Here is a 12919-nt window from a genome sequence, read left to right on the forward strand (position 1 = left end):
AACCTCTTCACTGAAGGGAAATAAAAATATATGAAAAGGTGGTTTTTTTTTTTTTGGTTTTGTCTTTTAATGGCACAGGACATTTTTCCCCCCTTTACTTTCTATTTTAAACAAAAAGAACATTTTATCATCATTAGCCCTAATACATCAAACTGAATTTCAGGAATGTAAGAAAGATCTGGAAATATTATATATAAAATTGTGGTATTAACAAATACATTAAAATCTTCAGTATTTTTTAACTATACATTGAGATTGCTCTGATAATAGTGGTGCTGGTTTAAGTGAGTAATTGTTCAGTGGGAATGCAGGATGGCAGTATTATCTTTGGAAAGAACTAGAAGATATGATTAACTTTTACATATTTATTTTTTCAAAAGCAATAAATATAAGTACATGGTTGTGGCAAAATGTGCCTTAGTTATAGATTAGATTTTCCTGAATTTTGCATTTTTAATTTTTTCTGTCACAGTTATGATCTCTTTTGGGTAAAGAAAATAAACCATGGTGTCTGTTAGTCCGGCATCGCTTACGTTGGACAGCTTCAGCACTGGGGTGGGAGCTAATCTGTTTGTTTCTACAGAGAATGATGTCATACACTTTATTAGGTTGTCAATGTATATGGAGTTGTCAACAGTTATCAAGAGATCCCAAAAACACTGTAGATCAAAGTTTTATATCCAAAACAGGGTCTTCAACTGTTCATGTTAACACAGCAAAGCTGAAGGTACAGTGAACTCTGAAATGCACAACAGGTATGCAATGTAGAGGGCTCTAACTATTCAGCCTGACCCTGGATTTTGTCTGAGAATTATTTCTTCCATAAATAAGATTCTACCTTTTCTATAAGAAATTATATTACACTTGGTTTTTGATCATGGTTGTAGCTAAAGGAGTCATCGTTAAAAATCTAGACTACTTTTAAGCAGTCTATCGTCGTTCCAAACCAGAAAAATTATTTTCCAGATGGATGCTTAGAACAATTTACGGTATTCTTAAGTAGATGTACTTATCTAGGTTTAGTTTGGGAATCACAACACTTTCTGGAGCAGCAATAATTTTTTTCCAAAATGACTAAAACAAACTGCTACATAGAAAGCTTATCAAAAAGACTATTAAGATAATTATTTTCTTAAATGGATCTGGAAATACAAGAGAATTTATGATTCCCTCATAATAAAGTTTAACAAATATTCTCTTTCTGTAGCCTCTATAAAGATTATTAGATATTACATATTTATTTGGTTCCCATAAATTAGAAAATTTGATTGCTTCTACATAAGTTTCCCCAAATTCTAACCTAGTGACTAAAATAAGACAGTGATATTACAAATGAGTGCCTTTTCATCTGACTCCAAGAGTATATGGACTTCTCAAGATTCCATTAGGAAGTGTGCTTTTGATATTTAGTCATGATTTTAAAAAAATATTTATATTTGATTTGCTTGCTTAAATGGGCAAGTGGACATAATTTTAGTGTTAAGGTTCAAGGTTTTTATGAAAAAAGGCAGATATTAGTTAATTCTGGATTCCTACATTTGCATTTCTATAAGACTATTATTATACATTCTAGTTTTCTCCCACTAGTTGCTTATCACATGGTCAATAAATAGGAACTGTGTGGTCCAATTTACCTATAATAACGAATGCTAAACCAAACCAAAACAATAAACTTCCACAGAACTATAAAATCATTTCTATCTATTCTGACAAAATAAGAGTGTTAACATTATATCCAGTTGTCTATTGTGGTGAAAAGGAATATAGATCTTCATTTTGACCACCCTCCCCCCATTTTAATCAAATGAGGCTTCATTCCTAATCCTCAAAGGGGCTCTAACTAAAGTGAACATGTTCTTCAAGAAGAGGTGTTTATGGGGCAGTGGTGGCAATGCCCTAATACATAGGTGCAGGTTTAAAAAAAAAATCCAACATTTGAAGCATTGAGCACTCAAGAAGTGATAGGCCTAGCATCTTAAAGGCCACAATGCTGTCACATCTAGGTACGGTAATAAATAAAACATCATGGAAACTAATTTTAAAAATCATTATGCTAATATTTTGATTTCAGGAAGTGACCTGACAAAACCAATGATCTACTTTCATTGTTAGAACAGAAGATGGGATAGCTTACTACCTGATGAGTAATGAATGTCACTATGACACAAAACTTGCTGGGATTTGTATGTTCAGCTACAAAGTGCGGTATTTCTCATGATCTCATGATACAGACACTTCCAACTTGTAACAAAGGATTCCAGCTCACAATGAGCACGCAGTGCAACTCCGAGAGTCTGATTGTAACTAAGTAGCAACATCTTCCTTCTCAAACATGAACAAAAGCCACTGGGTAATCAGGCACAGACGGTGTGGAACGGTTTTTCTTCCTCTCATCCCATGGTTTTGTTTCTCAGGGCAAGGACTTGGCTCCAACAGAATCCAACACCTATTACAGAATGACACAACTATTTTTCTCCTTTTCTTTTTCTTTTTCCCGAGGTTCTTTGCGTTTACGTTCATTACTCCCAGATTGTCTTCCATTTAATGGAGAGGCAGTTACTTGTGCTGGCTGGCTCTGCTTTAATGTAAAAAAATATATTAAAAATAAAGTATAGGAGGATACATTATTTTAAATTATAATGTTTAATCAGTCTTAAAAAAATCACAATAGTGAAAGCAGTCATTAAAGGAATTATATTGACAGATACTTTAGTAAAGTTTGTATAATTACCTCTTCTCAGAAAAGGCACACCTCAAGTAAATGAACAAAGGAAAGAATTTCAAATTAAAGAACTGATAATACACATGAGACCAATTTGAAAAAAATTAATTTGTTTTCAGTTTTCAACGATCACTTCCATAAAGTCTTAAATATTTTCCCCCTTCCTCCCACCTCCCTCCTTGAGATGGCATGTAATATTCTACACATACATTCTTATTAAACACAAATATTTTCACATTAGTCATGTTGCATAGAAGAATTAAAATGAGTGAGAGAAACCACAAGAAAAACCAAATCAAAACAAAATATAACAAAGGAGAAAATAGTCTGCTTCATTCTGCATTCTGATTCCATAGTTCTTTCTCTGGATGTGGATGGTATTTTGCCTCAAGAGTCCTTTGCGAACCATATAAATTTAAACTTCAAACGCTGGAAGGTTACATACATCCCCGCAAAGAACTATGATAATGGAACTTTGCTTTATTGTAAATTAATTTTTAAAAAGAGAGATAGATGAAAAAATCTGGGAACTATATCAAATCACAAGAAAATCCTGAAATTTTTTTTTTGATCTAGAAGGATGACAAGATGCTGCCAAGAGCAGAAATTTCTGAACTTGGAAAGTATTACAAGGAAAAGTGGACTGCTTCATGGGATTTGGGATGCATAGTAAGCACTACTGCTCATTTCAATGCCTAGCATCTGAAAGGGTCAAACACAACTTTTACCCTTTACTTAAAAAAGTTTTCAACTTCATCTGCAATTTTTTCTAATGACAATGCAGCTCTAATTTTATAATGAAGCCACAGGACAAGAGTAGTCATTTTCTAGAGATCTTATTTAGAGTTAACTTCAGCTGAAACAAATCTATTCCAATTTAAATTTTGCTTCCAGAATGCAAGTTATATCAACATCTTCAAAGTACTATAATGAGGTTATTAAAATGTATAATATATTTAGTTATTGTTATAAATTATAACTAGAATATTTTGAAAAAGTTATTTTATTGCCCTAGTAAAATAACAAATTGGAGCCAGTTTTTTTCTCTTGCTAACATAAAGCATTTCAAAAGGACACGCTCTAAATGAGGAGTTAACCTTTTTTGTGTCAAGGATCTTTTTGGAAATATGGTGAAGCTTATGGCCCCTATTCAGAATAATGTTTTTAAATGCTTCAAATAAAACACACAGCATTATAAAGGAAACCAACTTCGGTGGAATACAGTTATTAAAATGTAAAAAAATAAAACAAAGCAAAAAACAAATTCAGGCTAAAAAACCCTAGTCTTAATGCAAATAGAACATCCTTTAGAATATTAAAGGTACTACGACTAGGGTGCCTGTATGAAAGTAAGAGCTCATTTAGAGTACAGAATCCAGTAGATTTTAACACTTCAATCTGGAGTTTTAAAGTGAATGTGGGATAGAGATTTACAGACTGTATTTTAAGAGAACTCCTAGATTTACAGCATGATTAACTGACAAGATACACTTTCCAATGGAACTGACTTCAAAGAACAGTTAACATCATCGCTTCATAAACAGAGAAGTCATTTCTGAAGTAGAATATAATCTGACAAATAATTTGAGGAAAGCAGCAATTTCTGTTAATGATTCAGAATCAATAGCCGGTGATACTAAATTAGATGTTGATGTAACTGAAAAGTAAATCCTAAAACTTCATATTTTCTCTCATCACTAAAAGTTCTAAACACACACACACGGAAACTTTGTCTTTTAATTAATTTTTTTACCTGGGCTTGTGCAGCAGCTGTAGCAGCTGCGGCAGCTGCCGCGGCTGCTGCCTGCTCTTGTTCCTGGTAATATTGAGAAGCCCGTCTATCTTCTTCCTCTTGGAGTTTCTTGGCTAGCTCCAGATCACTGATTCCTTCTGGGATTTGTTCCCAATTGATCTCTTGGCTCTGCTGTTCTTGTTGTAGAGACAAAGCCATAAGATAGTCCTAATAAATAAAATTATCATTTTTAGCTATGAAATTTTACTAAGATGTAACTGTATATTAGTTGAAATTAAAGACTGTCTCCATAAAATCAGATTCCTTGGAAAGAAAGTCAGACATGAATGAATAATATGAATAATAGTTTTATACAAACTAGATTTGGGGAGACAGTACAGTCTATATTTAGACCAATATAATATTGAAAAATACACATTTGACTTGAATTCTCCTTTCTCACCTTCTCCATTTCAAAATCCCTTGATGTCATTCCCAACTCTCTTTTCCTCTGGACTGACAAAGAGATTGCCCTTTCTTTGCCGAAGTCAAACCCCTCTATCTACATGTGCCCTACTACTCCTTTCTTCAGCAAAATGCAATCCCAATCATTCTATTCTCTCACAAACCTTTAACCTCTTCTAACTACTGGTCCCTTCTCTATTTACTTCAGACATACTTGTCTCTGTCATGGTTACCATCAAACCTTCTATTGTGCTCTCTCTGTCTCCTTTTCTCAGTCAAACACCTAGCAGAAGCTGTCCACACTCACTCATACACTTGCTTCCCAATTACTCAGTCCTCAATCCCCTGCCATCCAGCTTCAGATCTCATTGCTCAACTGCCACTGCTCTTTCCCAAGTTAACAATGCTCTCTATTAACTGCCAGCTCCTCTGGTCTTTCCTCAGTCCTCATCGTTCTCAGTTTCTATGCTACATCTGACACTGCTGAACACCTCTCCTCTTGGAACTCTCTCAGTTTTCATCAGCATGCTCTCTCACTTCTGACTCCTCTTTTTCAGTCTCCTCCGTCGGTTCATCACCCACAACACACCCATTTATTCTGTGTACTCCAAAGACTGTCCTGGATCCTCTGTTCTTTGTATACTTCCTTTTCTTAGGAAGCCCATTAGTTGAAATGAGTTTAATTAGCAGTCCTACACATGCACATACATACATACACATACACACACACACACACACGACTAGTAACTCCACTTAATAGGTCCTAGTTTCTCCCGAGTTTTAGACCCCTATCACCAATTGCCTGTTTCAAACTGGTTGTCTCAGAGCCATCTCATACTTCATATGTTCAAAATACAACTCATTCTTCTTTCCCAAACCTTTCTCTTTTTCAATTTTTTTATTTCTTTAAGAGTCTTTAGTTTGATTTATGTGTTTTTAAAATTAGTCTCCCAAGTTCATATTGCTGGTATTATTCTTGAACCCTCATTCTCTCATCCCACAAATGCAATCAGTTGCCAAATATTGCAGTTTCCACAACATATTTCATATCTGACTCCTTTACTCACACAGCTAACGCTTTTGCCTACATTATTACAACAGACTCCTTTAATTGGTCTCCCTCAAATTTTTTTCCATTTCAATTCCTCCTACATACTCCTGCCATATTAATTTTCCTCAAGTGCAGATGTGACCATGTACTCAATCTGACCCCCACTCAATTACCTACAGTGATTCCCTATTGCCTCTAGGATCAAATGTAAATTACCTTTTAGCTTTTAAAGTCCTTCACAACCCGGCCAAAATTTATCCTTTCTAGCCTCATTGTACATTACTCATCCTCCCATACTCTGTGTCCCTGCACTGACTGTTCCTCAATCTAAAATATTCTCCCTTCTCACATTTGTGAGAAATCTCTTTCTTCCTTTAAGGCACAGCTCAAGCACCATCTTCTGTCGGTTTTTTCCCCTTGATTTTCCCAAGGACAAGTGTCTTCCCTCCCACACTGCCTTCAAGTAATTAACTACTTTGCATTCTGCATTTATTCTCTTTGTAATGAATATATGTGTGTCTCCTCTATTAAAATATTCACCCCTGAGAATAGGGATGGTTTCTTTTTTTCATACTTGTATCCTCACTCCCTAGCACAGTGCCTGTGACATACTGAGTATTTAACAAATGCTTTGTACTTCAGCTTTCCTCATCTGCAAAATGGGTATAACAATATCTGCAGTATCACCCCACAAGACTGTTATGAGTTAGCAGATGAGATGTGTTCAAACTTTAAAAGGGCATTTAAATGTAAGCTATTTCTATATCATTCAAAAAGCATTGTTAAATACTCAGTATGTCGCAGGCACTATGCTTGGGAGTGAAGATAGAGTATCAAAAAAAGAAAGCAGCCCAAGGGTCAGACTGCTTCTAAACGGCAGATATGGGATTTGAACCTAGACCTTCTTCACTCAGGCATTCTCTCTACTCTACCACATGTATATTTGTTTGTATGTATGCATAGAGTCATACATGGAATCAGACATGCACATACACAATTCAGTACTCTAAGGATTAGTGATTTCGCTGATGCAGGCACTCCCATCTCCACCACAGCAGCTCTCAACCTCTTTACCTAGAAGCTCACTTTCAGCCAAATAGGAAGCCTTTTGATCAGTGGGGGGATTCTGGTTCTTTGCCATTTGTTTTGGCCAGATAAAACATATATACAGATAGATATATAACACAGAATAATATGTTGTGAAAGGAAAATGAAATACAAAGCACTGAGCTAGGGCACTGGAGAAAACAAAATTTAGATAAATCTTAGTCTATGACCTCATTTAGTTTATTGTCTATTAGTAGGATATGATATATACATATACATATATATACATACAGATAAGTATAAAGCAGAATAATAAGTTGAAAATGCAAAGTAAAGCAGCATGTGAAGCCTAAGCGTAAAGTGTGAGTGCGAAGAGTTTCATGGGAGTGGTGGTTTCTGAGCTGGGATTTAAGGGATGAAGAGCAATTTAGTGCCAACAGGTAGAGGGAGAACATTCTCACCTCAGGGAGTAGTGGGTAAAGCATAGAAATATAAAGGCAAACAAACTAAGGAACAGAGAACAGGTCTGTTTGGCTGATGCCCAGAGTACATCAAGTATTCTATGTGATGTATTAGGACAATAAGAGATAAAGACAGAAAAAAAGTCACTGAAGCTTTCTGGTTTGCTTTTTAGCAGAAGAGTAACATGAACAGCTAACTATTGCACACAGAATTTGAAAGCGATTCGGGCTGTAAATAAAGCTCCGGGAGTCATCTGCAGAGAGGTCATAATATGAAGTGGAGTGGCAAGAGCAAAGAACAGATTCAAGGGCAGAACCCTGGGGAAGACTCACCTTCAGGGTCAAGATGAGGAACCATTAAAGGAGATAATAAAGGAAGGGTTAGAGAAGAAGCAGAAGAACTGGAATGGTGTTAATCTGAACTCGAGGAAGTCAAGGGTGATCACCAGTGTCCAAAGCTGCAGGGAGATCAAGGAGGACGGATCTGAAACCAGTCTTTTTAGCTTGGCAGTTTTGGCAGAGCACGTGCTCTTCTGAGAACTCAGAGAATCCTGGGTCATATCCAAGTCATGCTAAATTGGAGTGGGGCTTCAATAGAAGCTATGTATCAGTGAGAAGGAGATTGGTTTTTTCTTTTCTTTTCTTTTTTTTTTTATTTAACTTTTAACATTTATTTTCACAAAGTTTTGGGTTGCAAATTTTCTCCCCTTTTATCCCCTCCCCCTCCCCAAACCCAAGCATTCTAATTGCCCCTGTGACCAATCTGCTCTCTCTTCTATCCTCCCTCTTTGCCCTTGTCTCCGTCTTCTCTTTTGTCCTGTAGGGCCAGATAGCTTTCTTTACCCCTTAACCTGTATTTCTTATTTCCTAGTGGTAAGAACATTACAGTTGATCCTAACACTTTGAGTTCCAACTTCTTTAGCTCCCTCCCTCTCCACCCCTTCCCTTTGGAGAACAAGCAATTCAATATAGGCCAAATCTGTGTAGTTTTGCAAATGATTTCCATAGTAGTTGTATTGTATAGGACTAACTATATCTCCCTCCATCCTATCCTGTCCCCCATTACTTCTATTCTCTTATGCTCCTTTCCCTCCCCATGAGTGTCAACCTCGGATTGCATTCTCCTCCCTATGCCCTCCCCTCCATCCTCCCCCCCCACCCTGCTTGTGCCCTTGTCCCCCACTCTCCTGTATTGTGAGATAGGTTTTCCTATCAAAATGAGTGTGCATTTTGTTCTTTCCTTTAGTGGAATGTGATGAGAGTAGACCTCATGATTTTCTCTCGCCTCCCCTCTTTATCCCTCCACTAATAAGTCTTTTGCTTGCCTCTTTTATGAGGGATAATTTGCCCCATTCAATTTCTCCCTTTCTCCTCCCAATATTTCTCTCTCACTGCTTGATTTCATTTTTTTTTTTTTTGAGATATGATCCCATCCTCTTCAATTCACTCTGTGCACTCTGTCTCTATGTATGTGTGCGTGTGTGCATGTGTGTGTGTGTACTCCCACCCAGTACCCAGATACTGAAATGTTTCAAGAGTTACAAATATTGTCTTTCCATGTAGGAATGTAAACAGTTCAACTTTAGTAAGTCCCTTATGACTTCTCTTTGCTGTTCACCTTTTCATGGTTCTCTTCATTCTTGTGTTTGAAAGTCAAATTTTCTTTTCAGCTCTGGTCTTTTCATCAAGAAAACCTGAAAATCCTCCATTTCATTGAAAGACCATTTTTTCTCCTGAAGTATTATACTCAGTTTTGCTGGGTAGGTGATTCTTGGTTTTAGTCCTAGTTCCTTTGACTTCTGGAATATCCTATTCCATTCCCTTCGATCCCTTAATGTAGAGGGTGCTAGATCTTGTGTTATCCTGATTGTATTTCCACAATACTTGAATTGTTTCTTTCTAGCTGCTTGCAATATTTTCTCTTTCACCTGGGAATTCTGGAATTTGGCCACAATGTTCCTAGGAGTTTCTCTTTTTGGATCTCTTTCATGCAGTGTTCTGTGGATTCCTTGAATATTTATTTTGCCCCCTGGTTCTAGAATCTCAGGGCAGTTTTCCTTGATAATTTCATGGAAGATGATGTCTAGGCTCTGCTTTTGATCATGGTTTTCAGGTAGTCCCAGAATTTTTACATTGTCTCTCCTGAATCTATTTTCCAGGTCAGTTGTTTTTCCAATAAGATATTTCACATTATCTTCCATTTTTCCAATCTTCTCGCTATGTTCTGTGATATCTGTCTTTCTCATAAAGTCCTTAGCGTCCATCTGTGCCATTCTAGTTTTGAAAGAACTATTTTCTTCAGTGAGCTTTTGAATCTTCTTTTCCTTTTGGCTAATTCTGCTTTTGAAAGCATTCTCCTCCTCATTGGCTTTTTGAACCTCTTTTGCCAATTGAGTTAGGCTAGTTTTCAAGGTGTTAATTTCTTCAACATTTTTTTGGTTCTCCTTTAGCAGGGAGCTGATCTGCTTTTCATGCTTCTCTTTCATCCCTCTCATTTCTCTTCCCAGTTTTTCCTCCACCTCTCTAACTTGATTTTCAAAATTCTTTTTGAGTTCTTCCATGGCCTGAGCCCATTGGGTGGGCTGGGACACAGAATCCTTGATTTCTGTGTCTTTGTCTGATGGTAAGCATTGTTCTTCCTCATCAGAAAGGAAGGGAGGAAATGTCTGTTCTCCAAGGAAGTAGCCATCAATAGTTTTATTTCTTTTCCCTTTTCTGGGCATTCTCCCCAGCCAGTGACTTGACCTCTGAATATTCTCCTCACACCCACCTCGCCTCCTGGTCCTCCCAGCCAGCGATTGGGGACTGGGATTCAAATGCTGCTTCCCGCCTTAGGGCTTTTGGCGGGGGCAGGGCTGCTATTCAGTGTGAGAATTAAGTTCAGATGGTCAGGTCGGGGCAGGGCCACCTCTCAGGCTCAGTTCCCTCAGGGGGTTTATGTACAGACCTTCCACAATGGATCCAGGCTCCCGCCCGCTTGGGGAGCCCCTGTCTGCAACCGCCTCTCAGCTTCTATCTCCCGGGGGGGCCCGAGCCATGGGGGCACCCCACTGCCCTCTCGACCCGCCAAAGAGACTCTCTCACCGACCCCCGTCACCTGTGGGTGGAGGGGCTTGTGCGGCCGCTGGAGATCCCGTCCCTGAAGCCTTCTTGGATCTGTACCTCTCGGAGCCGCGGCCGCCGCAGGTCTGGGCTGGGCTCCGCGTCTGCAGCGCGACGGACCTTTTGCAAGAGGTTTGCAGGTCCCTCTGTGGGTGGAGGGACCCGCATGGCCGCTGGAGATCCCGTCCCGTAGCCCGCTCGGATCTTTTCCTCACGGTGTCACAGCAGCTGCAGGGCTGCACTCAGCTCCCAGTCCCGGCGCCCAGTCCGCAGCACCAAGGACCCCCCGCGAGAGGTTTGCAGGTCTCTCCAGAACAGAAATCTCCCTCGCTCCAATATTCCGTGGCCTCTGGGTGCAGAATTCACCGTGAGTTGGTCCCCTCTAGCGGTTCTGTGGGTTGTGGGTTCGGAGCTATGTGTACGTGCATCTTTCCACTCCGCCATCTTGGCTCCGCCCCTCGAGATTGGTTTTTTCAATCCAATATCCCAGAACTTGTATATCCAAAAGGTGTTATCCTACTAACTAGCTCCCCAGTTATCTTTAGCAGAAGATTTACTACTAATGAATATAAAAGAATATATTATGAAGTTTTTGTCATATAAAACCTTCATAATGATGAAAAGTGTAGGAGTACCAACTGTCTTGAGCAAAAGAAAATACAATTCTTTTTGTTCTCTATATTCAAATACATTCTTCCTCTGGGATGTTTCTCAGAACTATGTCCTTCCACCGAACACTACCTTAGCTCAACTGCCATTACCTCACACCTAAACCATAATAACTATTTAGTCATAACTAAGTAAGTAGCTGGCAGAAAAATTTGTCTATGAATTTTAAGAGAGTGGAACTAATTTATATGTGGGAATTTTTATAGAAAAATTTAAGCTGGCTTGTTTACTCAATGATTTTTATTCCATATTATACTGCACTTTCTCAATTATTTATTATATCAAATCCAGGAAAGTTTTTGCAATCCACAGCCTAGAACAGATCACACCTTTAGAGAAACACAATTGACAAAAAGATGTAGTGAGTACAAGATTCCCTCTGTACTTACAGTTTGTTGATCATAAAAAAGCATTTGGTTCACTAGAACAAAATGCTGCTTTTAAAAGCCCTCCTTGAACAGTATGTTCAAATTGTACAAGAATCTTTGAAAAATATAAGACAGTGTATGAAAGCAAGCAATGTGCACTATGGAAGCACTGTGGCCCGGAAATGGAGCCTACAGCTGAACTGTGAAAGGAGCCCATTCTGTATTTGGATAGCTTTGTTATTTTTTTTCTTTTTATCAAGCCTAACTCTGCTTTTGCAGCTTCCTGTTAGTGCCTTTTGGGGTCCAGCAGAACAAGTCTAATCCCTCCGTCAGACACTTGATGTCAGCTATTACATTCACCCTAAAGCTCCTCTTTTCAAGGTGGCTAAAAACCCTCCTGTTCCCTCAACCAGCCTTCATTTGGTTTGAACCACTTACCATCCTGGCTGGCCTGGCCCCTTGTGTCCTTCCTCAAGTGTGGCACTCATAATTGAACAGAACATTACAAATGTGATGTGATCAGGACCTAAAGTTGGACTGTAACTTCTCAATGGAGTTTAAAATCACATTTGCATAATGCAAATGAAATCAACAGTAAGATTCTCCAACTCCGATTAATAGCTGAACCCAATAAATGCTGAAATACATTTTGCTCTCTGCAGCAGAAAGTGTCCTTTCAATGTGGAATGTTGAATATGTAGTCACACTTGGTCGTTTAGTTGGGTTTGTTTTACTTAACTGCTTTCCTTATTAACAAGGAAGGATTCAATAAAGAAACGATGCTGTTAAAAAGACCCAAAGCATAAAGAATTGTTGTAAGACTTCCTGAGTTTATTTTAAAGCAGTATTTGAAAGAACAAGTTGATATAGTTACTATATTTGTCATAGCTTAAGACTAATTAGGAAAGGCTAATTATCAAAGTAATGGTGCTAAACTTAAAAAAAATCACATTAGTTTTCCTTTATGACATATTTATACTGCTGAATCTCATTGAACTTGCAGTCCAATAAAACCCTGAGATTTCTTTCTGATGAACCATCCAGCTATTCTTCCCTCATCTTATTTGTGAAGTTGATTTTTATAAAGAAAAGTGTAAAACTTTACATTTATTCCTTTAAAATCACATTATCTTATTCAATTTATTCCAATATTCTAGCCTTCCAACATAATTTTGAATGCTAACTCTTATCCAGTGTGTAAACTATTTCTCTCAGCTTCATGTCATCTGCAAATTTGGTATGCATATAATTTTTGCTTGTATCCCTCTGTGGTAATCTACACTTTATCCTGTGTATATGTTG

General features: G+C 38.0%; 1 protein-coding gene across 3 annotated transcripts in view; it reads right to left on the minus strand.

Moving 5' to 3' along the window:
* Positions 1-350: 350 nt before the first annotated feature.
* The window catches only part of MINDY2 (MINDY lysine 48 deubiquitinase 2), a 106767-nt gene continuing 94198 nt past the window's right edge, over positions 351-12919 (minus strand). For 2 of the 3 annotated variants that reach the window (XM_072615680.1, XM_072615675.1), the window contains 2 exons: positions 4476-4682; positions 351-2578 (listed from right to left, as the gene is read on the minus strand). In XM_072615680.1, the coding sequence (XP_072471781.1) occupies positions 2450-2578; positions 4476-4682 (336 nt within the window). In that variant the 3' untranslated portion in view covers positions 351-2449. The remainder of the gene's footprint in view (positions 2579-4475; positions 4683-12919) is intronic. The other variant, XM_072615679.1, reaches the window with a different exon arrangement.

This window comes from Notamacropus eugenii, chromosome 1 (assembly GCF_028372415.1).
Source record: "Notamacropus eugenii isolate mMacEug1 chromosome 1, mMacEug1.pri_v2, whole genome shotgun sequence".
NCBI classification, from domain to species: domain Eukaryota; kingdom Metazoa; phylum Chordata; class Mammalia; order Diprotodontia; family Macropodidae; genus Notamacropus; species Notamacropus eugenii.